This window comes from Monodelphis domestica, chromosome 7 (assembly GCF_027887165.1).
Source record: "Monodelphis domestica isolate mMonDom1 chromosome 7, mMonDom1.pri, whole genome shotgun sequence".
NCBI classification, from domain to species: Eukaryota; Metazoa; Chordata; class Mammalia; order Didelphimorphia; family Didelphidae; genus Monodelphis; species Monodelphis domestica.
The window spans coordinates 257,908,816-257,933,560 of NC_077233.1; the positions used below are offsets into that span (position 1 = coordinate 257,908,816).

Below are 24,745 nucleotides of genomic sequence, written 5' to 3' on the forward strand. Positions count from 1 at the left end.
GCTCCCTGAATGAAACCTATGAACTGGATTCAAATCTCACCTCCACACACTGCCTGTTCCACCCTGGGTGGGTCACTTTCCCTCTCTGTGTCTCAGCTTTCCCATCTGGAAAATGGGTGGCTTGCCCTACAGAGAGCATTTCAGCTCTAGAGCCACTATCTTGTAAGTCAAGATTCCGGGTGTCAACATGGAATCTAGGAATCTCAAACTTGTGGCCTAGTGGGATCTGGTGAAGGCCAAGTTTCAAGACTAGCTTGTAGGTTGGAAACCCAAAAGTTTGTACTTGTTCCCTGTTCCCATGGGACTCCACCCTGAAGGGAATCCCAGGCTAGAAGTTTGGTCTGAATGGGGGACCCTCAGGGGAATGACAATCCCAGTTGGGTGAGACTAAGAATATGCTAAGGACCCTCTTTGTCTTAGGTAGTCTCCCCTATTGTATCACCTGGGCCCTAACCATCCTTTAGTATCCTTTGGAAGCAGCCCCTTCACTTTGCTAGCCTCTAGCTATGACTCCTTTCCCAAGTTTGATTGTATCCTTTCTGGCTGTAGAGTTTGAACATTCCCATTTACCTTGTAACAGCTATAGTGATGTCAATCATCTTTCCCGGCCCCTGGATTCCCCCAAATGGTATATAGGTTCCCCAAATTCTTTTGTTCCCTGGAGTCGGCATGTATCTTGGTGCCACTCGCAGGGGTCAGTGACCAGAGCAGCCAGAGTTCAATCCTCGGACTCTGTGCAGTCGTGTGTGGCTGCAGCTCTGTGTCAAGCCCTACTAGCAGCTGAACCCCTTTTTGCCCTTGATTAAGGAGTGATTTTGACTAATAGTTCTATGTTTTTCCCAGTCGACAAGAGGTCTTAGCTTCTTCCTTTATAAAATGAGGAGGGAGGAAAGATAGTTATCTTAAGTTCTTTCCTGGTGGCAAAAAAGCCAAATCCACTACAGTCCCAGAACAGGGGGCCAAAGAAAGACCAACAACCAAAAGCCCAAGTCCCTCGAACTTCGGCCCAACCCCTTTCTGCCCGGCCACCTGGTCACGTGACAAGAGGCATTTCCCCTCCCCTTTCCCTGGCTTCCCCCATTAGCCCAAGACCCGAGGCGGGGAAGAGGTGGGACTGATCGGAAGTGACATATACGCAGGTGCCGGAAGTGGCCCGAGTTTTCGCCTCTCCGTGCATCCTGGTTGCGCTCTTTTCTCCCCCCACCCCACCTCCAGTTTAGTGGCAGTTCTCCTGGAGAGTCAAGATGTCTATTGAGATCGAGTCTTCCGAGTAAGTGCTGGGGCCTAAGGGAAGGCAAGGGTCGCGGGGGCCTGGCCTCGCTTGAGAGGAACGGAAGGCGGGAGACTAGGGACGAATCCTGCGGCCTGGACTCCGGGGCGGGGCTCTTGCGGCCCCTGCGTCGGACCTAGTAGAGCCAGCCTGGAGGGTGAGCCTCGCTCCCACCTTCGGCGGCTCTTTCCTTCCTCTCTTTGCGTCCATATGGACCCCCTTAGTCTCGAGAAAGGAAATTAACGATAACCACAGGGCCATAGGACAGATAGCTCCAAAGGAACTCTTCAAAGTCCTCTAGCCCGGTATTTTTAATTTTACATATGAGGAAACAGGTCAAAAAGTGGATGCGACTTGCCTAAGATCGCACCTGGGGGGTCGTCACAGAACTGGGACTAAAAACCCAGGCTTTTTTTCCACTGAACTGCCCCACCCCCATCCCTAATAATGATAACCATTGAGCCACTGCATCAAGCTTTGTTGGTTTGGATTGTGTAGGCAGTCAGCTCCAATTTTGCTGTCATCTTCCCCAGGTAGATTTAATCCGCCTCTTTCTCTCACCCTCCAAAGTTTCCAAGTTTAAGGGCCCAGGCCTTTAACGAAAACAATAGAGTGGGAAGTTTGTAGTTCAAGTCAACGAAGTATGTATTAATTTTATCAGCAGGACTTTGGTGATCCATAAAATTGAAGCCCAGAATCTCACTTGAAGGAATTATCCTTTATGGAGGTGGCCACCCATGAATAAGAAATTGTATTCATTCTCTAATTAAACAAACATTGAGTGCCTAACGTGTGCCGTACACTTTATTGTTCCTGCTGTCTAGCATTATGTTATGTATATGATGATCCCTGCTCCCAAGTTGACATTGAACATGGGACTTCACCCCTTAAATCTGTATTAATCCTTTTTCTCTCATTTTTACATGGAAATGTTTTTGTTCCCTTCCCCTCATTTTAGTGTTTTAAATTCAAATTGTTTTAAAGGTTTGTTTTTTAGTAATTGGCAGAAAGATTTTAGTGGAAAGAGTGTTAGAAGATTTTGATATAGGTTGGAAATTGGCCACTTTTGTGGGTAACTGAATTGCAATTTTCTAATATGCTTCTATCTACCTCAGAATATAAGCTTTAAGGTACTACATCAGTGTAAGCAGTAATAACATCCATTCCTCTTTTTCATAGGACATTACATAACCGAGACATTTATTTTATGTTCCTGAAATTCTGATGTTAAACAGCCAAGATGTTTGTTAATTTGCAAATAGATAAATTTAAGACAGAGGTTTTGTTTTTACTATTCATTCCTATTGATCAATAGTCAAGGAAGTCTCATTTTTAATCATTGAGTATTTTCATTATATTTTTAGAAAGGACCAAATCAGTATATTTGAGAAAAAACTGTGACCAAAAAGTCAATTTCAAATTTAACTCTTCTTTTGCTTGTGACTTTGGTTAAACTTCATGAGATCTTCCCTTCAGTTTCATTAATCTATAAAATTTGAAACAATGCTGTTCTGCCTTCATGCTTTTAGAATGGCCTCTCTCCTTAATTATGTCCAATTCTTCATGCCCCCATTTGGGGTTTTCTTGGCAAAGATACTGGAATGATTTGCCATTTCCTTCTCCAGTGATTAAGGCAAACAGAGATTAAGTGACTTGCCCAGGGTCACACAGCTAGTGAATGTCTGAAATCAGATTTGAACTCAAATCTTCCTGATTCCAGGCACAGTACTCCATTCACTGAGCTACCTTGCTGCCTTAATTATTGCCAGTCCTTTAAAGCCTAACTCTTATTCTAGAATGCCTTCCCTTCTCCCTCTTGCCCCACCAAGTTACCTTTTCTTTCTCAAATTTTATATAATACTTTGCTTGTATCTAGCACCTATTGTACTATATTTGTATAGGCATAAAAAAAGTGTGGCATAGTGGATAGAATTGGCATCAGAATCAGGAAGACCTAGACCAAGTACCAACTCGGACATATACTTGTACTGTGACTCTGGGCAAGTCACTTTAGCTCTCAGTGGTCCAAGAAGCTCCTAAGTTGCTGAAGTTACCAATATGCATTGATAGGAGTTTCCTCACTCAGCCCCCGGAATCAATGAAATCACAAGTCTGATCCCTGAGAATTAAGTAAATTGATTATATATCAGTCATATCTCTGTACTTCACTCTAAGCTTCGTAAGAACAGGAATTAAACAATTTATTAGGCCCCACTATGTATCAGGCCCTATTCTAGATGCCAGAAATTCAAAGACAACACACTGTTTTAAATTGTATTTAATACTTAGCACAATACTTTACACTTACTAAGGCCATAACAAATGCTTCTTGAGTTGGAATACAATGCATTGACCACATACATATCCATTACCAATTTCCCCATTTCCATTTCACCAGATAGTTAAGAGCTAACTAATAATTAATAAAGCACTTTATTAAGGAATTTTTGTATATTTAAGTAGGGGGGGAGTAAAAAACTAAATCTACGTTTATACTTAAACTGTGATAAAGGATTTAAAAGTGGGTGGTGAAAATGCCACAGTAGATTAGAAATTGCTTTGGTTGGTTTATTATTTGTGGTTCTTGACAAAAATAAGTTTCGATTCCTGGACAAGGCACTAACCTGGCTAGCTGATTCCAAAGAGCCTAAGACTATTAACCTCATGGTTATGTCTTCATTCTGTTTTTTATGAGGCAGCATGATATAAAGGAAAGGGTACCAGACCTGGTATCTGGAAGACCTGTGTTCTGATCCCATTTCATTTTTTGTCATCTGCCATAAAATTGTCATTTTGTCATAAAATTAGAGGGTTGGGCTCAGTTATTTCCATCATCCATTAGAGCTCTAAATATGTAATCCTACAGTTAAGCTCATGATGTATTTCTTCCTTTTTAGTGTTATACGTCTCATCATGCAGTACTTGAAGGAAAATAGTTTGCATCGAGCATTAGCCACTTTGCAGGAGGAGACCACTGTATCCTTGAATACTGTGGACAGCATAGAGAGTTTTGTAGCAGATATTAACAGTGGACATTGGGATACTGTTTTGCAAGCTATACAGTCCCTGAAATTGCCAGACAAAACACTGATTGACCTCTATGAACAGGTAAAATTTGTTTATTTGATTTAACTTGATTCATCCCCTTTGAAATAAATAGTAATATTCAATATTATTCAGTACATGAATGCCATTCATCTTTTCTCCTCTAGTATCAAAAGATCCAAAGGAGAAATTTTCATAATTTAATAATGAAATTGTCCATGTTTGAGACATTTAACTTTGAACAGAATCTATCTCTCTTCTCTGGTCAGCTTTCTATCCTTCTATCTCTACCACTTCTCACTCATCCTAAAACTTGTTCTTCATCCTCACTGTAACCCCTAGTTCTTCAATCCCTCCTTGTTCTCCCAGTTATCTCCCCTATTTAGACTTCATTTCTTTTTTATTCACAGTTTTCACCCTATCATAAACAGTTCACTGATCCCCATCTTTCATTATCTTCTTCTTAGGGAGATTGTTCTCAGCTCAATCCCAGTCACTCCCTTCATAAGTTTTCTCTTCACTGACTCTAGGGCTAGTGAATGCTGCTATGAGAAATCCTGAAATGTACAGATTGAATCTGCAACACATCCATATTATCTAAACTATACAGAGCCTTCAGACACTTCATAGAAATCCTTTTCTTTCAGAAGCTATTACAAATCTTCCCAAACTCCCAGCTTCTCCCCTGATACTTCTCAACAAATAACCTTCCCTTCTGCTTTACTATGATGATTGGGACCATCCAAGTGAGCGCCTTCATTATGTCCTCCTCACCTCATAATATTATGTCTTCAGTTATCCTTGCCTCCTTTTTTTATATCTCAAAAAATGAAGTAATCCTTTTTTAAAGGTTAATACCTATATTTGTGTCTTTGATCCTTTTTCCTTCAGCTTACCCCAGCAATTACTGTCTCACATCTTCATTTCCTTCCTGTTGCCCAGCTTTTTCCTTGTCAGCTACAAACATGTTGTCCCCTAGCTTTTCTAATCCTGCAGTACCTGAAAGTTACCATCCAGATCTCTCTTGTCTTTCCGTTCTGAACATGCTAAAAGATAGGCTACCTTTGCTTTCCCTTCCTCATCACTGTCTTTTAAAAACCTTTTGCTTTAAGGTTTATCTCTCCTTATCTCCCTACTTCAGATATTATGAAAGCACTCTGGTTCTCTCTTTCCTCTCACCACTTCCTACTTTGTATTTCACCTGTTGATGTACTTATTCAGACCTTCCCATCCACCATTACACTGCATAGTGCACATGTGTACATGCATGCATACATATATACACATTCTTCTCTCCAGAAGAATATAGGTCTTTAAGAGCAGGAACTGTTTTGTTTTTGTCTTTGTATCTCCAGCAGGTACCTAAGGGCTCTTAATAAGCTCCTTAACATCAAGGGCTTCTTTCATCTTTGTCTTTGTGTTACATTTAATAAATGTTTATTGATTGAATTGCTTAAAGTAAAAGCAGGGAAATCGCCTTATATATTTTTTACTATTTTGAGTACAACCAAATATTCTTTGTGACCTCTTAAAACTTTCTCCCATCCCTAAAATGTCCAAAGTACAGGCATACCTCAGACATTTTGGGTTAAGTTCCAGACCACCTTGATAAAACAAATATCACAATAAAGTGAGTCACACACATTTTTTGGCTTCCCAGCATACATAAAAGTTATGTTTATACTATATTGAAGTCTAGCAAATGTGCAATAGTATTAAGTCTTAAAAAACAACATGTACTCCTTAATTTTAAAATATTTTATTGCTAAAAATGCCAAACCATGATCTGAGCCTTTAGTGAGTCAGAATCTTTTTACTGTTAAAGGAGCTTGCCTTGATGTTGATGGCTTCTGACTGTTTGCCGAAGTGTGGCTATGGCAATTTCTTAAAATAAGACAAAAATGAAGTTTGCCTCATCAGTTAACTCTTTTCACTTGAACACTTCGAGGCCATGGAAGGTTTATTAATTGGCCTAATTTCAATATTGTCACATCTCAGGGAATAGGGAGACCTGAGGAGAGGGAAAGAGATAAGGAACAACCAGTTGGTAGAACAGTTGGAACATAAAACATTTCTTAATCAAGTTCTTCATCTTATATGGGTGCAGGTCATGGTGCCCCAAAACAGTTACAATAGTAACATCAAAGATTACCATGATAGATTTCATAATAATGGAAAAAGTTTGCAGTGTAAGAATGTCTGTAATGTAGCATAGACACACAAGATGAGCACAAACTTTTGGAAAAGTGTTTGTGATAGACTTACTTGTTGCAAGATTGCCTCATCTTCAAGTTGTAAAAAAAGGCAGTACCTGTGAAGAACAATAAAACAGAATTTTCCTGTATCTTTATGCTGAGAGGAAGAGAAAACAATAAATTAAAAATAATGGTTGGTGATTGCAAAATATAAGCAATGTTATCATCACTTTTGTAGGTCAACCAGGAAAAATTTTTAATTTTCTAAAATCTGATTGTCTCAATATTTTTAGTTCAGAAATTGAACTGAAATTTTTAGCAATAAGAGAGTCCTTGAAAATACTAATTCTTTCTCTTTAATTGTCTAGGTTGTTCTGGAATTGATAGAACTTCGTGAATTGGGTGCTGCCAGATCTCTTCTGAGACAGACTGACCCCATGATCATGTTAAAACAAACTCAGCCAGAGAGATACATTCATCTTGAGAACCTTTTGGCCAGATCCTATTTTGATCCTCGTGAGGTATGCTTGTAACATTGAAAATATTAGCAAGTCTCTTTCTATGTTTTGGGATTCTTTTTCCTTATTAATTTTGATTTATTTCTTTAAATATCTGTATTAAAAGACTGAAGTGTGTTAGATTGTAAGGGACCTTACCATATAAAGTTTTCAAGGGTTCTTAACCTAGGGTCCATAAGCTTTTTAAAAATGTTTTTGATAACTGTATTTTAGTATTAATTTGTTTCCTTTATGATATTATAAATATTTTGTTTTATTCAATTAAAAACATCATTCTAGAAAGAATCCATTGGCTTCATTTAAGATCCACTGATCTAAACCACCTCTTTAACAGATCAGAAAATAATCTGTAGAGACCTCACTTTTTCTGATTATGTGATTCACCTAAGGGCATACAATTATATAGAGGCAAAACTAGTACAAAAAGCTCAAGACTTCAAATGTGCATCACTTGAAATCTTTTTTTTTAATCTGTTTTCTAAATGTTTTCCTTTTTCATATCACGTAGTTATACTTTTGGCTAACGTAAAAATTGTTCAGGATGTTTAATTCTAATAGACTTTCCATGTTGGCATAGCCACTTTTTGGACATAGTTTTGGCTTGGGGAGGTAAAGGTGCCCAAGGATCATTTGGCTTATAAGTGGTGGAGGTGCGACTTTAATTCATGTCTTCAACTACCAATGTGTTTTCCTGTCTCTCAATAATTTGTCTTATTCCTTACCAAAATGTTCAACCCTCACTAATAGGCTGGCAAGAATAAGAATGTAATAGTGCAAGAAAGATGAGGAAGTAAGCAGTTACATAGAAGATAAAATAAAAATAATGTATTTAAATTGCAATGTTAAATTGTTTAAAATAAATGAGTGAAACAGACCAATTTCTTGACTATTAGAGCTGTGAGGTGAAAAGTTATCATGGCAATATATCATCAGACATCCATGGCAAAACATCATCAGTGCCTCCTATTTTTCAGACCGTGGGGATGCACAGATAAGAATGAAACAATTCCTTCTCTTCAGAGAGGTTACATTCTATCATGAGATATGATGCTTATGAACAAAAATATATACTCAGTAAATACAAAGTAAATTTGAGATGGGGATAAGGCACTGTCCCTGGTAGGGATCAAGTAAGATTTCATGTAGAAAGTAAGACTTGAGCAAAGTTTTAAAAGAAACAAAAGATCCTTAGAGGTAGAAATGAGAAGAGAATAGGCATAAGACTTAGTAAAAGGATGTGGGAATGGGGAAACAAAAAGTTATGTCTGATTACAAAGGAAACTAAGAAGCTCACAAGCCCCCAGCTTAAATAGAATTTGTTGAGTAGGGGATTGCATGGTATAGGACCTATTCTTTAGAAAAATCACTTTGGTAGGAGAGATTAGAGAAGGAAAAACCAATTAAGGAGGCCAGTTTGGCTGTGTTTGTTGAAGTAGTTATCTGCAATGCAAATGAGAGGCTGAACACCTGAACTAGGATGGTGTCTAGGTAATTAGAAGGAGTCAGCTGCAAGGAATGTTCTACAGGTAGAAATGACAAGTTTAGGTAACTAAATGGACATATGGAAGGAACATAAGGAGTAAAAGAGAACTCTGAAGTTGGGAACTTGGGGACCTGGAAAGATGATGGTACTCTCTACAAAAATAAGGAAATTCAGAAAAAATATGGTTTTGGCCAGAAAGAACACAAATTCAGTTTTGGTCATGCTAAGTTTGAAATACCTGGAGCTCCACAACTGGATGCTGAAGAGAGAAACTATAGATGAATAAATAAATTTGAGAGCTGTCTGCCTACAGGTAATAACTAAACCCATGGGAGCTATTAAGTTTACCAAGTGAATGAGAAAGATTAGAAGTGGGCTTAGAACGTAGTTCTCGACCCACAGTTAGGAAACTGGATATGGATAGAGTATCAGCAAAGGAGATTGAAAAGAAACAGGTAAGATTTCCTAGAGAGAGTTAGGACACAAAAACCTAGAGACCTAAATGCCAACCTAGGAAGAAAGGGTTGTCAGAAGTGTCAGGTCCTACATGGAAATCAAGAAGAATGAGGGTTTTAAAGCCTTTCACGAGCTGGCCCCAACCTGTATTTCCAGCTTCTTTATACGTTACTCTCCTTCCTTCATACTCTAACTCTAACTGGCCTCTCCTCCATATGCATTCCTCCTCCTTTTGGGCATTTTCCCTGGCCATCCCCCATGCATGAAATATATTTCTTCCTCATCACTTCCTCACAGAATCCTTCACTTCCTTCAAGAACACCAGATATCCCAACTGCTTGTGCCTGCCTTTCCTTCCTAAGTGTCCTACATTTATTTTGTATTTATTCTATATATATTTATTCCATATGTATATGTGTACGTATGAGATCATTTTGGAGGAAGCAACTTTGAATACTGAGAGGCAAAAAGCCATATTGCAAAGAGTCAAAAAGCAAATGAGTGAAAGGAAAGAAGGTGGAGACCACAGATGTAGACAGCTTTCTGGGAATTTTAGTGTGGTAGCAAGGAGAATAAATAACAAGGTGATCACTGAAGGAAATGGCAGGGAATAATAAGGGGTTTTTTTGGTTGTTGTTTGTTTTTTTTTTCCAGAGATGGGCATGACTTGAATGTGTTTGTAAGCATCAAAGAAAGAGTCAGTAAAGAGGGAGATATTAAAGTTTTAAAAAAGAGAAAGGATAACTAGGGAAAGGTGGAACAAAAAGAAGAATCATCTTTTCATTAGAGACAGGAATAAATGAGGAGACAGGATGATGATGTCAAGGGATTTTGAGATATAGAAAATAGGCAAATGGCCTCTGTTTTCTCTGTAAAGTATGTTAGGTCCTCAGCTAAAAAGGAAGCAATGGAGAGAAGATAATGTGGAAAACTGGATTAGAAAAGGAAAGAGTTTAGAGCAGCTTATGGAGAGTGAGTTAGAAAACAGAAGGGGGGGGGGATATTATCTTATATGATAAATTGAGCCTCCCATTTTTTAAAGAAATTTTAAGAATAGAATAAACAGGGGACAGCTGGGTAGCTCAGTGGATTGAGAGCCAGGCCTGGAGATGGGAGGTTCAAATCTGGCCTCAGACACTTCCCAGCTGTGTGACCCTGGGCAAGTCACTTAACCCCCGTTGCCGAGCCCTTACCATTCTTCTGCCCTTACCACTCTTCTGCCTTGGAGCCAATACACAGTATTGACTCCAAGATGGAAGGTAAGGATTTAAAAAAATAGTGTAAATAATGATCTAGACATTATTTAAGCTGCTATGAGGAAATAGTAAAATGTATAAGTTGACTTTTATGTTGTCATTCATCTTATAATTCTCTAAAAATTAGGTATGCAAATTTGGAATCTTCTTAAAAATAAACCTATAATCCACAGTTCAGATTGCTTTCCATTCGTGATAGTGATTCTAGAGTGATAATAGAATTTTTCAAAGTGATTTTACCAATGCCTTATAACCATTTCTTTCTGGAGTGATTTTCACCTCTGGCCCTTTACTAGGCATACCCAGATGGAAGCAGCAAGGAGAAAAGAAGAGCAGCAATTGCACAGGCTTTAGCTGGAGAAGTTAGTGTTGTACCTCCATCTCGACTTATGGCACTGTTGGGACAGGTAAAGGACTATGCATTGTTCTGTATATTTGTTCTGTATTTATAAAGGTCTTCCCCAAAATTGGGTTCTGCTTATATGTCAACAGCTAATCCCTCAAGGATTCTGAGTAAGATTAACAGAAAATTAAATAAATTTAATCCTTTCTTTTTTATGTTTTACTCTTCAATGTTCAGTTTTTTCTTTATTATTATGCAACATTTCATTTCATCTTAATCATTCCTTTTATTAATTCTCCTTTATTGTCTCCAGTATTTTTTCAGCCTCATGAGTAACCTCAAATTGTTTGCCAAATTGTTCTGAGAATTTTTTTTAAGCCCACTACGTTAGGTTTAGGCTATAGAACAGTTGATTTTCATGTTTTAAACTAGATTTCTTTAAATATCCTTTTAGGCTTTGAAGTGGCAACAGCACCAAGGTTTGCTTCCTCCTGGTATGACAATCGATTTATTTAGAGGCAAAGCAGCTGTAAAAGATGTGGAAGAAGAGAAGTTTCCAACACAGTTAAGCAGGCATATTAAAGTAAGATACACAAAACATTTTCTTTACTTGGCAAATTAATTTTCTTTTCTTTTCTTTTTTTATCATAACTTCAGTATTGTATTTCGTTTCTGACATACTCCTCTCTACTGTTAGGAATATCACAGCCCTGATCCCATAGATAATAATTCAAATTTATATAGTGTCTTAATTTAAAGTTTGAAAAGTACTTTCCTCATAACAATGCTTTGAGGTAGGCCAAGTTCTATTACCTCCATTCTACAGATGAAAATATGTATTTGTTGAACCAAATGAAGAAATTGAGGCTCAGAGAAGTTTCAGTGATTTGCTTTCAGAACCAGAGCAGTTACTCTGTCAACCCTAGGATTTAAACCCAGATTTCCTTATTCTCAAGTGCAGACAATTATTACAAAAGATAACTCGGTACTTTTATATTAATATTTTGATGTATAGGTTAAGGAAAATTAGAAATATGAATTTGGCATAATTTCTAGAGGTTTATTCAGCATTGTGTTCATTTCTAATTTTTTCTATTCTATTTTACTGTTATCAGCTGGTTTTTTTTTTCTACTTTTTAATATCCAAATTAAGAAAATTTTAAAAAGTTGAATTCAACGATATTGCCATTTGCATCATGTTGTAACCTTGGCACTTTATTTTGTAATCCCTATGTAGATTTCAAGTTAAACTTAATACATATATTGCAGAGCATTTTACAATCCTTCAGATCTTTAGCAGTGATACAGTGTATTGAATTGTTCTTTTTTATTACATTTCAACTTTCACGTTGATTATTTTTAGTGGCTCCTTACTTTATCCTAACTAAAACCTTGAACAAAAAAGGAAACATTTGCTGATAGTAGACTTTTCTCATGTTACACACAGTGACCCTTCTTGACATTTAAAATGAAACTAAAGAGATAGATTTGTTTTTAGATGCTTTTAGTAGATGTGTCATATTTAGTTTGGCAGCTCTTTTCCATCTATGATTGGAGAAGGTAAGTCATTCAGTGAAGAGGCATTTAGCATTTACATACTGCCATAAGATTTGCACAGCACTTTTTATATGTTATCACATTTGATCATCACAATTTGTTCAGGACTCTGTTAAGTCCTACCTTTTTGAGCCATTGGCCTGATACTGTCTGTGAAGTAGGTTTTTACTATTAATTCCATTTTATAGAAGAAGGAGCTGAGACTGAGATGGATTTAGTAACTTACCCAAATGTCTACTAAATACTTAAACATTTTTTATAAGTATGGAGTAGCTATAGAGGCTTTGTGGCATAGTGCATAGAGAATTAACCTACTTCTGTCACATAATACCCATGTGACCATGGACAAGTCACCTAACCCCTCAGTGCTATACCAAATCTAAGGCTATTAAAGATGACTTTCTACATCGGTGGAGAAAGTATCTCATATTGATAAAATGAAGATCCTTGAGGAGTCATGGGAGTTGCCCATGGTCACATAAATAGTATATGACAGAAGCAGGCTTTGCACCTAAGTCTTCCTGACTCCAAAGTTAGTCCTCCATCTACTGTATCACAATAAATAGGCATCTAAGTGACTAAGTGTATAGAATCCTGGATTTGGAGTCAGGAAGACCCAATTCAAATCTTGCCTGAGACACTTACCTAGCTGTGACCCTGGGCAAGTCATTTAACCTTTTTTAACCTCAGTTTCCTCATCAAGTCAAGACCTCTCCACCCTACCTCACCCCCCTCCAAAATAGATAAAGAATATACGAGAATTTATGACATGTTGTCTCTATTAAAATATATTGTCTTAATTTAAGCAATGAAAAGTATTGTGTATGTGTGTACACACATCTATATATTGACTATATATTTATGTAATATTGAAATATATATTACATATATAACATTGAAATTGTCTAAATAAAGGAATTTGGGAGGATTTCAGATATAATTCTAAATAATCACTCTGGTGGTGAAAGGGATACCTGTAAATACCTGCCCCTAAAGGAAAAACTAGGTGGAATCTGATATAGAGCCTGTTAGAATTAATGGCACTTTTTACTGTAAGTCCCATTATAAAGTATAAATGTTGAACTTAAAAATTTTGGCTAAAATACAGTCTAAGATAAGAACTTTGCTTCACCTAACAAATCCCTGGAATTCCAAAGAGAAGATCCCTCAGAAAGAAAACATTTGCTTTTCTCTCATTTTTTTTCTTCACAACTTTCAACGAAGCCAACTAAGAAATTCTTTGTTTACTCTTTGAGATAGTCCAGCATTGCCAGAGAATTCAGGTTTAGATGGAAAGGGGAGGAAATCACAATAAAAAGGCATCTAAATGGCAAAGTGGATAGAGTCCTGGACTTGGGGAGACCTCAGTGAAATAAATGTCTTCTTTGTTTTTGTTTTTGTTTTTGTTTTTGTTTTTTTTTTTAAACAGTTTGGCCAGAAATCACATGTGGAATGTGCTCGATTTTCTCCAGATGGCCAGTATTTGGTCACTGGCTCTGTTGATGGTTTCATTGAAGTATGGAACTTTACAACTGGAAAGATTAGAAAGGTAATGTAAATTTAAAGTGCTTAAATTCTCCTAGTGAAAGAGTGGATGAATATAGATAAGTTTTTGGTTTTGTTTTGGTTTTTTACTATGAAATCTGAACTCTTAAATTGTGGTAGAAAAAAGAAATTTAAATTGTCACAGAGAACTGAGTTGTTCAGAAAATGGAAGACTGCTAGTTAGGATGAATCTATTCATCCAGTAAGCATTTATAAGTTCCTACAATGTGCTAGGCACTTGGAATGCAAAGAAAAAATGAAATTGTCCCTACCTTCAGGTAAGTTACATTCTTTTGTGAGGAAACAACATGTACACAGAGAAGTAAATAGAAAGTAATTATTGGATAGGAGGGAACAAGTAACTTGGAGAATTGCACTTGAGTGAACCTTGGAGGGCTTGGAGGTCATGTGTAGGAGGCCTACACAGTAGCAAAATAGTCATTTTTCTCTAAACTTCATGACCTCTCAGATCTCCCCAGAATAAGGATCACACACAAGAGATAAAGCAATTTCAACTGTCTTCCATGGTCTAAGACACCAAGATCTCAAACAAAATTAACAATTCAAGGAGCAAACTACAGAGGATGTTAATTCTTAACTCCTAATGCTCTCATGCAACCTCTCCTCCTCCACTGCCTACCACCCCAGTAGCAGTGCTGAACAAGCCCAACAGAATTTACTCTAACCTCCTCTCTGATACCATGAAAATCCAAAAGGAAGAACTTTTAGCTCAAGCTAAAAGAACTTAAAGATTATAGGGCTCCCAAAAGAACCCATACCAAAAAATCTGAATGCCATAATTCAAGAAATAATACAACTTCCTGGGCAAGTCACTTAACCTAAATTGCTTAGCACTTACCACTCTTCTGGCTTAAAAACAATATTTTGTATCAGTTCTAAGACAGAAGGTAAAGGGGAGCAGGGTGCAGTTGGTGGCTCAGTGAATTGAGAACCAAGACAAGAAGTCTTGGTTTCAAATTTGGCCTCATACACTTCTTAGCTGTGCAACCCTGGGCAAGTCACTTAACCCCCATTGCCTAATCATGACCACTCTTCTGCCATAGAACCAATACATAGTATTAATTCTAAGAACCAATTGGTTCTAAGACAAAAGGGCAGTAAGGGCTAGGCAATAGGGGTTAAGTGAATTGTCTAGGACCACACAGCTAGGAAGTGTCTGAGGCCTGGTCAGTCCACTGAGCCACCTAGCTACCCCCTCAAGCACCATTTTCTGCAAAGTCTTTTCTGATCCCTTCCAAATGTTAGTGCCCTCCATCCAGAATGACTATTTGCATTTGTTCACTTTATATTTATTTCATATGTTTTCTATATAAACTTGTTTTCACAGTTAGAATATGAGCTCTTTGCAAGTATGTATTGATTTTTTTATACTTCCTTCCCCAACACCTAGTGCACATTTATCTCATTCTGAATCATGTATTCTACAGTATTTTGAAGTATTTATATTGAGCTGCTTTCATAGTTTTATTTTTTTGTAGAAAAAAACATAATGAAGTTGTAAAGTATGTTGTATGTCTCTGAGATACAACAATGAGAAATGGACTTGTATGGACCATGATGCCATTATCCAAGGCACTACTTCCCACTTGTTGACAATTTACCCTAATTGCAAGTAAGGCATTTAGGAGGTAATAACAGCTCAGAATGCTAAGCACACAAATCTAAATGATAAAATGAGATTACACATCACTAAGCACATAACCTTGACATTATTTGCATGAAGATTTAACCATTGAATAAATCAAAATCATGTGTATTAAGCATCTTTTGTGTGTAGGGCACAGTACTTAGTTATGTGGAATTTTACAGAATGTGGGAAAATTAATTGTTCCTGCTTTGGAAGAATTTATAATTTGGAAGAAATAAATGGGCTTTTTTCTAAAGAGTCTATATTATAGCTGTTTTCATTTTTATGCTATCTTAGTAATGGTTGAATATTATTTTCTTTAGGATCTCAAGTACCAGGCACAAGATAATTTTATGCTGATGGATGATGCCGTACTATGTATGTGTTTCAGCAGAGATACAGAAATGTTAGCAACTGGGGCCCAAGATGGAAAAATTAAGGTATGAATTAATAATATGAGCTCCTTCTCACAGAAATCTTCTATATCCCATTGCAATAAGAATTAAGAAAATTTGGAACTCTATTTAACATTTCAAGGAAACAGCCTTCAGATGAGACTTTATTACTTGGATTTTTTTACAGTAGACTGTTAACAACCATATTGAACTCAACTAACAAATTAACTTGACCTCTAAGTTTTAATTCAATACTGTTAAATAAATAAAAGGATATAGTAATTACTTATTTTATTTGGTTCTGCTGAACAAATTATTTCTGTGCTATCCTCACATAATTTAGTTATCAGACATATGCAACCAGGAATTATTTCTTTTTTCTTTGTTGGTTGTGTATAATAAAAAGAGAATGCTCCTGCAAACTTAAGGTGTTTTAAATTTCTCTAGGTATGGAAGATACAGAGTGGACAGTGTTTAAGGAGATTTGAAAGGGCACACAGTAAAGGTGTCACCTGCCTAAGCTTCTCCAAGGATAGCAGTCAGATCCTCAGTGCTTCCTTTGACCAAACAATCAGGTATGTTTAAATGCAGAGATGCCATCTATTAGTATTATAAGAAAAAGCATGTTGTAGTGAATAAAACACTTCACTGGAATCTACAAGAGCTGACTCAGATATTTAAATGCTATGAAGTCATCAACAGATCATATAGCCTTTTAGGCTTTCAGTATTCTTTTTGGTAAGATAGGAATGGTCTTCATACCACCTAACTGCCAAAGGTTGTTTTAAAAAAGTATTTTGCATGGGAGGTCCTAGGTTCAAATCTGGTCTCAAATACTTCCCAGCTGTGTGACCCTGGGCAAGTCACTTGACCCCCATTGCCTAGCCCTTACCACTCTTCTGCCTTGGAGCCAATACACAGTATTGACTCCAAGGAAGGTAAGGGTTTAAAAAAAAAAGTATTTTGTAAACTTTAAATTGATATATAAATATGAGTTGTTAAAATAGTACAAAGATTAGCCTGGAGCAGTTGTGCCCTTTTGTGTCTATAATAAGACCAAACTTAGAATATTATAATCAGGATTGGTCTTTACAAGGAAAAAATCTAGCCCAGAAATAGTTCACATTGCACATTTCTAACAAACAGGTTTGAAGATAATTATCAAATGAGAGGGTAAGATACAAAAGGTTTATTTTTGGTAAAATAATATTCCCAAATCTTTAGGTATCTTTCAAAGTAGGATATCAAACTTTATATCTTTCAAACTGTAGGATATCATCAAAAAAATCTGGAACTGGCTAAGAATGAGAAGGGTGAATCAATAGAATAGACTAGGGGTAAATGACCTTAGCAATCTAGTGCTTGATAAACCCATAGATCCCAGCTTTTGCAGTAAGAACTCATTATTTGACAAAAACTGCTGGGAAAATTGGAAAACAGTATATGGCAAAAATTAGGTTTAGATCAATATATCACACCATATACTAGGTTACAGTCAAAGTGAGTATATGATTTAAATATAAAGAGTGATAGTATGAGTAAATATGGGGAACATAGAAGAGTTTACCTGTCAGATCTATGGAGAAGGGAAGAATTTATGATCAAATGAGAGAGAGCATTACAAGACATAAAATGAATAATTGTGATTATATTAAATCAAACAAAACCAATGCTACCAAGATTTGAAGGGAACAACAACTGGGGGAGGGGGGGGGATTTATAGCAAATTTCTCAGGTATACAAAGAATTAATCAAGTTTATAAGAATTAAAGTCATTCCCCAATTGGCAAATGGTCAAAGGATATGAATAAACAGTTTTCAGATGAAAAAATCAAAACTATCAATCATAGGAAAAAATGTTCTAAATCCCTCCTGATTGGAGAAATGCAAATAAAAAGAACTCTGAGGTACCACCTCACACCTGTCAGCTTGGCCAATATGACAGTAAAGGAAAACAATAAATGTTGGGATGGGATATAGCAAAATTGGGACACTAATGCATTGCTGATGGTGATATGAATTGATTCAGCCATTCTGGAGGGCAATTTGGAATTATGCCCAAAGGGCTAAAAAAAAATGCATACGACTGCGCTTTTTGTAATGGCAAAAAATTGGAAACTAAAAGTCCCTCAATTGGGGAATGACTGAACAAACAGGTAGATGATGATGATGGAATACTATTGTGGTGTAAGGAATGATGAACAAGATGATTTCAGAAAGAACTGGAAAGACCTACATAAATTGATGCAGAATGAAAAGCAGAGCCAGGAGAACATTGTACACAGTAACTGAAAGATAGATTTTGCTTCTAATAGCAATACAATGATCCAGGACAATTCTGTGGGACTTTATAAGACTACTATCTACTTCTAGAGGAAGAACTGTTGGAGTATAAATGCAGATGAAAACATGATTTATCACTTGTTTATTTAGGTATATGATATGGGGTTTGGGTTTTATAAGATTATTCACTTAGAAAAATGAATAATATGGAAATACGTGTTGCATTATAGTTCATGTTATAACCCAGATTGAATTGTTTGTTGACTCCGGGAGAGGGAGACAACATGAATCATATAACTTTGGAAAACTTATGTGGAAATTTGTTAATAAAATAAGGATTTTTTTTAAGGAGCTGTGGGACACTAAATCATCCCCAGAATTGTAACTTAAAGTGAAGTAATTTCAAAAATATATCTTCAGTGTGGGTGATTTCAACACTAGATATTCAACTCAGGATTTAGAAAGTTTCTTTTAGGAAAACTATTTATGTTTCCTAATTTTAATTGATTTTTCCTTACTCTTTGACATTGAGTTCATTATAATTCAACGTCAAAGAAGTGAAGTATACAAAGATCTGGTGGTATAGTACAAAGATGGCTGGAACTATAGTCTGGAGACTGAAATTCAAATCTGTTTATGACACTTCTGTTTATGACACTTCCAACTATGTGCTGATGAGCAAGTTACTTAGATTTATTGAGTCTTAGTTTCCTCATCTGTAAAATTTGTAACCAGTAATCCCTACTTCCCACAATTGTGGGGATCGAGTGAGTTAACATAAAGCATGACAGAAATGTCAGCCATTGTTGTTGTTGCATTGATTTTAAAAAATTTATTTCGTGACAGAATTCATGGCTTAAAATCTGGGAAAACCTTGAAGGAATTTCGTGGTCATTCTTCATTTGTTAATGAAGCTACTTTTACTCAAGATGGACATTATATAATCAGTGCATCATCTGATGGCACTGTGAAGGTTAAGTAGTTTGCCATTGAAGTAGTTTGTTTTGGTATATCTGTTTCTTCTTTCTTCTTTTTAGTGTTAAGAGCTACCTGTCACACCTGAATCCATTTCAATTCAGCATGCACTTTTTTCTTTTTTTAATTTAATGTTTTAAATAAACATCTGTTTTCTCTACATACTCTTCCCCCACCTCACTCCCATCCTCTATTAAAAAAGAAAAACAAAATCATTTTAACAAATATTCACAGTCCAGAAAAACGTTCTTATATTGGCCATGTCCAAAAGTCTCTCTCTGTATCCCGAGTCCATCATTTCTCTGTTAGGTGCTGATAGCATGTTTCATCATTAATCCTCTGAAGTCATGATTGTCCTTTTAAAAAATATTTTCTTAGTCCTACTGTATAAGAAATGAATATGTTTTAAATTACTTCTGTATTTCTTGGTTTGCTAGATTTGGAATATGAAGACCACTGAGTGTTCAAATACCTTCAAATCTCTTGGCAGCACTGCAGGGACAGACATCACTGTCAACAGTGTCGTCCTTCTTCCTAAAAATCCAGAGCACTTTGTCGTGTGTAACAGGTCAAATACAGTGGTCATCATGAACATGCAGGGACAGGTGAGTGAGCAGAAAGTAGAGTATAGAGCAGGCCAACAGCTCCAGCTCCTTCAAGAACATGGCGATAAATATTGTGATTATCATTTCCTCCACACTTATGTGAAGAATCTTTTATAAGAAAGGGCAAATAGCTTTGCCCTTTTTTAGTGTTTACCCATAGTGTATTTAAGTTGAGTTTTTTCTTTACATAAAATCATTTCAATTCTTAATGCTTATGAAGCATTTCTTTAAAGACCTGTGTATTTCTTTGACCTGCTATGCTGCATGCCTTCCTTTAGCATTATATAATCTACCAGATCTCCTTGAATCTAGTCAATTATTCATTTAATCTAAATTCCAGAACTTTAACTTATTAAACATAAAGTAATCATAAAGTAACTCCCCTGATCTGATTTGCTATCTTCACTCTGTAGAATTACTCTAGCCCGTTTTGTCACATAGTTCTGTTCAATTTTTATGTTGATATGAAAGTTACTATGTGAAAACTTGAAGAGAAATTTCTCATCAAGTAAATCTCTTGACCTAAAGCAATATAAGCTAGCAAAATAATGATAGTCCATTTCTTTCAGATGCTTGTTCCTATGGTGATTTATTCTTCTAATCTTCTATGTAGAGATTTCCTTTACCATTATGATTAGCATCTTCTCTACAACGATACTCTCAACTGCCTCTGAAAATGAAGCCACTTGATGAATGTCCTGATTTCCTGTTTTCAGAGTCCAGCTCTCTGTCCACTACATCAGGCTATCTCTCCCCTAATACCAAGATAATTAAATATTTAAGTGAACTACTCATCATGTCCCTTATTGATAAAAATGTTGATTTAAAATTTCTAGGTAAAATTAAGTTTTCAAACTAGTGGTTTATTGATTTAAAAAACTGTCATTACTATGAGATGATTCACAAAGTAACAGGGCTTAGTAGACTTAAGACTTACTCACATGCCATGGGTTTGAAACTTGGATCTACCATTAAGCATAGCTGATTCTAAGTTTTCTCCGGCTTATAACACTCTATAAAGTAGATTTGACTAATTTAGCCAACCAGTTTAAAAAGATAGGAAGGATTGTTCGTCTGATTATAAATAAAAATCTACATAAATGCAAGATAACATATTCGTGTCACAGACTTGCTAGTCCGGAGACAGTTTTGTTTGTTCGAGGGCTGGGTGTGTTCGCGTTGGCTCCCCAGGCCCTGGCCCTCAATACATGCTTTTTCGTGGATTGTAGATTGTCAGGAGTTTCAGCTCTGGTAAGAGAGAAGGTGGTGACTTCGTCTGCTGTGCCCTCTCGCCACGTGGTGAATGGATCTACTGTGTGGGGGAAGATTTTGTGCTGTACTGTTTCAGCACAGTAACTGGCAAACTGGAACGAACACTGACAGTAAGTATTACAACTTCTTTGGCCACATCAAGGAGTTACGTCAGTGCTCTTGTCCTTCTTGCCTTTCCCCTAATATACTGCTTTTACAATACTGAATCAGTCCTACGTCAGTGGTGAACAGGTGGATAATAGAACTAAACAATTCAGAGCATCCTCAGCCTTACTGCTTGAAGTATATTTGTAGCTTATATTTGAAAAGAAAGCAAGGATAACTTCCATCTTCAGTGGTACACCATGACAGAGAGAATACACTTAAATCATTTAACTTAATAATCCTTCCTCTATAGAGCAATAACAAGAACCTAAGAAGCATTGTGATAAGGTGTGTCCCAAGTGACCGTCTAAAGTTTCTGGTCTTACGAGACCAAGACTAGGCTGTATTGGACCAGGAAACCCAAAACCAAATAAATCACAGGTCTAGTCTTTAAATAAAAGTAAGAAAAACAATGATTTTGAGAGTTTCCTTTTGCATATATTGAGTTGCAAGGTTGAGTCCCAGTGTTGTTCCAAGAAGTGATCTCGGAGATAAAAAAAGGTTTCAAACACATTAGTTTCATATAAGCCTCCTTTCCTTTTTAGTGCCTTTTAATACTATGCTAACTTCAAGATGCTCTATGAGGAACATTCATTCATAACGTTTTGTGAAACAATAGATCTTGGGCATCAGTTTCTTCCTGTGGTAGAATAAGAATAATGCCCCCTAGGAAGATGAAGGAATAACGACTGACCACACTGATCGCCCTCTAAGAAAAAAGTAAATGAGACAACAAAAAGAAATTCTTCAGAAAAATTGATTAGCCCTAACATTCAGATTTTGTTTTGTTCCAGGTTCATGAAAAGGATGTCATTGGCATTGCCCACCATCCCCATCAGAATCTGATTGCTACCTACAGCGAAGATGGGCTCTTAAAGCTCTGGAAGCCCTAAAATTTTATTTATACTAGCCTGAGAGCATGCAACTTAAATGAAGAGACATTTAGGCGTTGCTGCTTTTTGTTTTTTTGTTTTGTTTTGTTTTTAAGGGAGAAAATGACCTAAATGTGCTTATGAGTAATTTTTGCTAAATTTCTCATTTATGTAGAAGTTACCCTTTTTTGTATATTTTTTAAAATATTAGCTGATCTGCTTCCAAAGAAGCAGGTATTTAGTGGATAGAATGTTTTCAGTAATCCTGTATCTGAAGAGTGAAACAATGTCATTTCTATAATGGGTTCCACTCCTTTTGATTATTTGTAATGCCGGTTAATATGTACTTTCCAAAGTGAAACTTGTAAATAATGAGTGAGCTCCAATTTTCCATCATTGTTAATTAACCATTTTTAGTTTCATTTTGTTTCTTTGAAATGCTTTGATAGAATAAATTTTACCACTTGCACAGGGACACTTTTGTATGTGAACATTTCCCAAAAAATTATTTTGATTGTTCTGGTAGATGCATCCTTTAGGCTTCTTTAACATTTCCAACGGCATCAGAGAATAACAATAGCTGGCCTTTTTAAGATTTTAAAGCTTACACTGTTGCAGAGTGTCTTCTATACATTGTCATTACACCTGAAAACATTGAGCCTTCAAAAGCTGGAGTGACTTGTGGTCACATAACCAATATCAGAAGTAGGATTAGAACGACCACATCTTCCTGGCTCTGGTTCAGCATTTTATATACACCATAGTACCACAAACTGTGGTGAAACAAATTTTGTTGATAGAATCACAGGGGGCAGGAGTGGTGATTTCATCAGCGTAGGGGATGTTTCACAGATCCTTTGATATCCTCCCGTCTCCCTTTCACTCTTCATTCCTCCTTTTCATGGCTTAATAAAAACACTCATGGACAAAACCAACACTCAAAGCATCACCTCAGGCCTATGGAGACACAAAAAGAAGGCCATAGGACCTCCGATGAGATACTCTGAAACAGTGCTGTCCAACTCAGAAACGAAGACTGCCAAACCGTGCCTAAGATCTCTGCAGGCTACATCATAACTAAGAAAACCGCATCATTAACATCTGTTTTATTTTTCCTATTTGGGATTACATTTTAATATGACACAGGTTGCCTTCTGGGGTGTTGTGGGTCACATGCAGCGCAAGGGCTGGGTATTTGACACCTATGCGCTAAAACTGTAGAAGTCTGAACAAGGAAAAGAGGGTCAACAAGTGCTACTGGCTTCCTGATTTTGTTCCTTCATAACTAAAACTGTCAACTTACAGGAGTGCTCTTTTTCCCACAGCTTCCCTACTTTGAGTCCTCTAGCCTGAGGCCCCCATGCCTGGGCTCTCCCTGTCTGGGCCACTGCTGGATCCTTCCACCTGTGACCCAGTGCTTTATGAAGTTCCATTTCCAAGAAATACACCGACTCCCAATTCCTCTAGCGAAGCCCATGCTTTAATCCTTGTTGTTTATTTTTTTAGCCTTAATACGACATATTTGGTTCCTGGCAAACATCTTTTGTATTGTTATGACCAGGAGTTTTAAGCTATTTTTCTTAAATCCTTATTTTCTGTCTTAGACTTGATACTAAGAATCCATTCCAAGTCAGAAGAGCAGTAAGGGTTAGGCCACTGAAATGAAGTGACTTGTCTAGGGTCATACAGTGAGTCTGTGGATCCATATTTGACCCCCAGACCTCCTGTCTCCAGGCCTGGTTCTCAAATCCACTGAGCTACCTGAATGTCCCAAGTATCCAAAAAGTGAAAATTCTGGCTCACTATGTGAGTAGGCCACCACATCATCAAAAAGAAATGCGTTAGAATCTATCTACATGAAACATGTCATGAGGTGATGTAGAAAGCAGGCCAGCCTGATGGGTAGTGGGATGAAGGAACGTGTACTGAGGGCAGCGGCCGCTCGCTGCTCCTGAAGACATTTTTCACGTGCCTCGGCCCAGCAGCCCAATGCCTATTTGTAATGCTGCTTAATATGTACTTTTCAAAGTGAAACTTGCAAATGAGTGAGCTCCAATTTTCCATCATTGCTAATTAATCATTTTCAGTTTCATTTTATTTCTCTGAAATGCTTTGATAAAATAAATTTTACCACTTGCAGAGGCACTTTTGATGTGAACATTTCCCCCCAAATGATTTTTATTGTTCTGATAGATATCTTTGCACTTAGAGAAGCATCTGTAGGTTTCTCTAACACTTCCTCCCTCCCTGGCCTGGGCCTCACAGGCAGCTGGAGGGTGCAGTTCGGGCTTTGCAGACTTAAAAGGTTCGCCATCACTGGCCTATAGCTTATGGGATAAAAAGGCGAGGATGGATCGCTATCTGTTCCACTGCGGGGGAATCCTCACCACTGAGATCACAGGTCCTATTACGTATCAAAACCTTATTGCTGTTCAATCATGGGGCATTTTTTCCTTCATGAGGAATGGAAATCATCAGGTGCTGGATGGTCAAGACCTTTCAGCCTTCTCCTCGGACACAAGCAGCACCCTAAAGGATTTGTTAGGTTAACAGAACCATACTTGAGAACTGCCCCTCCGAATCCAGGAGAGTATTCACATTTCCCCTGAAAGAGCAATAAGTCCTGTCCCAAAGAGAGCTGAGGGTGAGCTACTGCATATCAGTATAGCCCCATACGAAAACATTTAAAAATTAAGTGATGTCTAGGTGACATTATTATATAAGCCTATAAAGAGGCCCACAAGAATTAATATGAAACCATAATTTTAATCCAATAGCTGTGACCCAATCAATTGCCAAATGGATATAGCCATAAAGTTATACATAGGCATGATTTTATTATGGTCTACTTAGAATTCTGAGGCAAAGCCAGCTAGTGATTTG

General features: G+C 37.1%; 1 protein-coding gene across 1 annotated transcript; it reads left to right on the forward strand.

Annotated features, from left to right (window-relative positions):
* Window positions 1-1,058: 1,058 nt before the first annotated feature.
* On the forward strand, window positions 1,059-22,337 carry SMU1 (SMU1 DNA replication regulator and spliceosomal factor). Its single transcript, XM_001364409.5, has 12 exons — window positions 1,059-1,270; window positions 4,168-4,378; window positions 6,879-7,031; window positions 10,520-10,630; window positions 11,021-11,149; window positions 13,553-13,672; window positions 15,640-15,756; window positions 16,159-16,286; window positions 18,841-18,967; window positions 19,407-19,574; window positions 20,804-20,956; window positions 21,785-22,337. The coding sequence occupies exons 1-12, from the start codon at window positions 1,245-1,247 to the stop codon at window positions 21,881-21,883; spliced, it is 1,542 nt and encodes a 513-aa protein (XP_001364446.1). The 5' UTR covers window positions 1,059-1,244; the 3' UTR covers window positions 21,884-22,337.
* The last annotated feature ends 2,408 nt before the right edge of the window (window positions 22,338-24,745 follow it).

What these genes read in the sequence shown, in the direction of transcription:
- SMU1 (XM_001364409.5), top strand. Translation starts at nt 1,245, where the DNA reads ATGTCTATTGAGATCGAGTCTTCCGA. An exon ending in CAACTGGAAAGATTAGAAAG is followed by an intron (nt 13,673 to 15,639) that starts GTAATGTAAATT and finishes TATTTTCTTTAG; the next exon opens with GATCTCAAGTACCAGGCACA. An exon ending in TCATGAACATGCAGGGACAG is followed by an intron (nt 19,575 to 20,803) that starts GTGAGTGAGCAG and finishes CGTGGATTGTAG; the next exon opens with ATTGTCAGGAGTTTCAGCTC.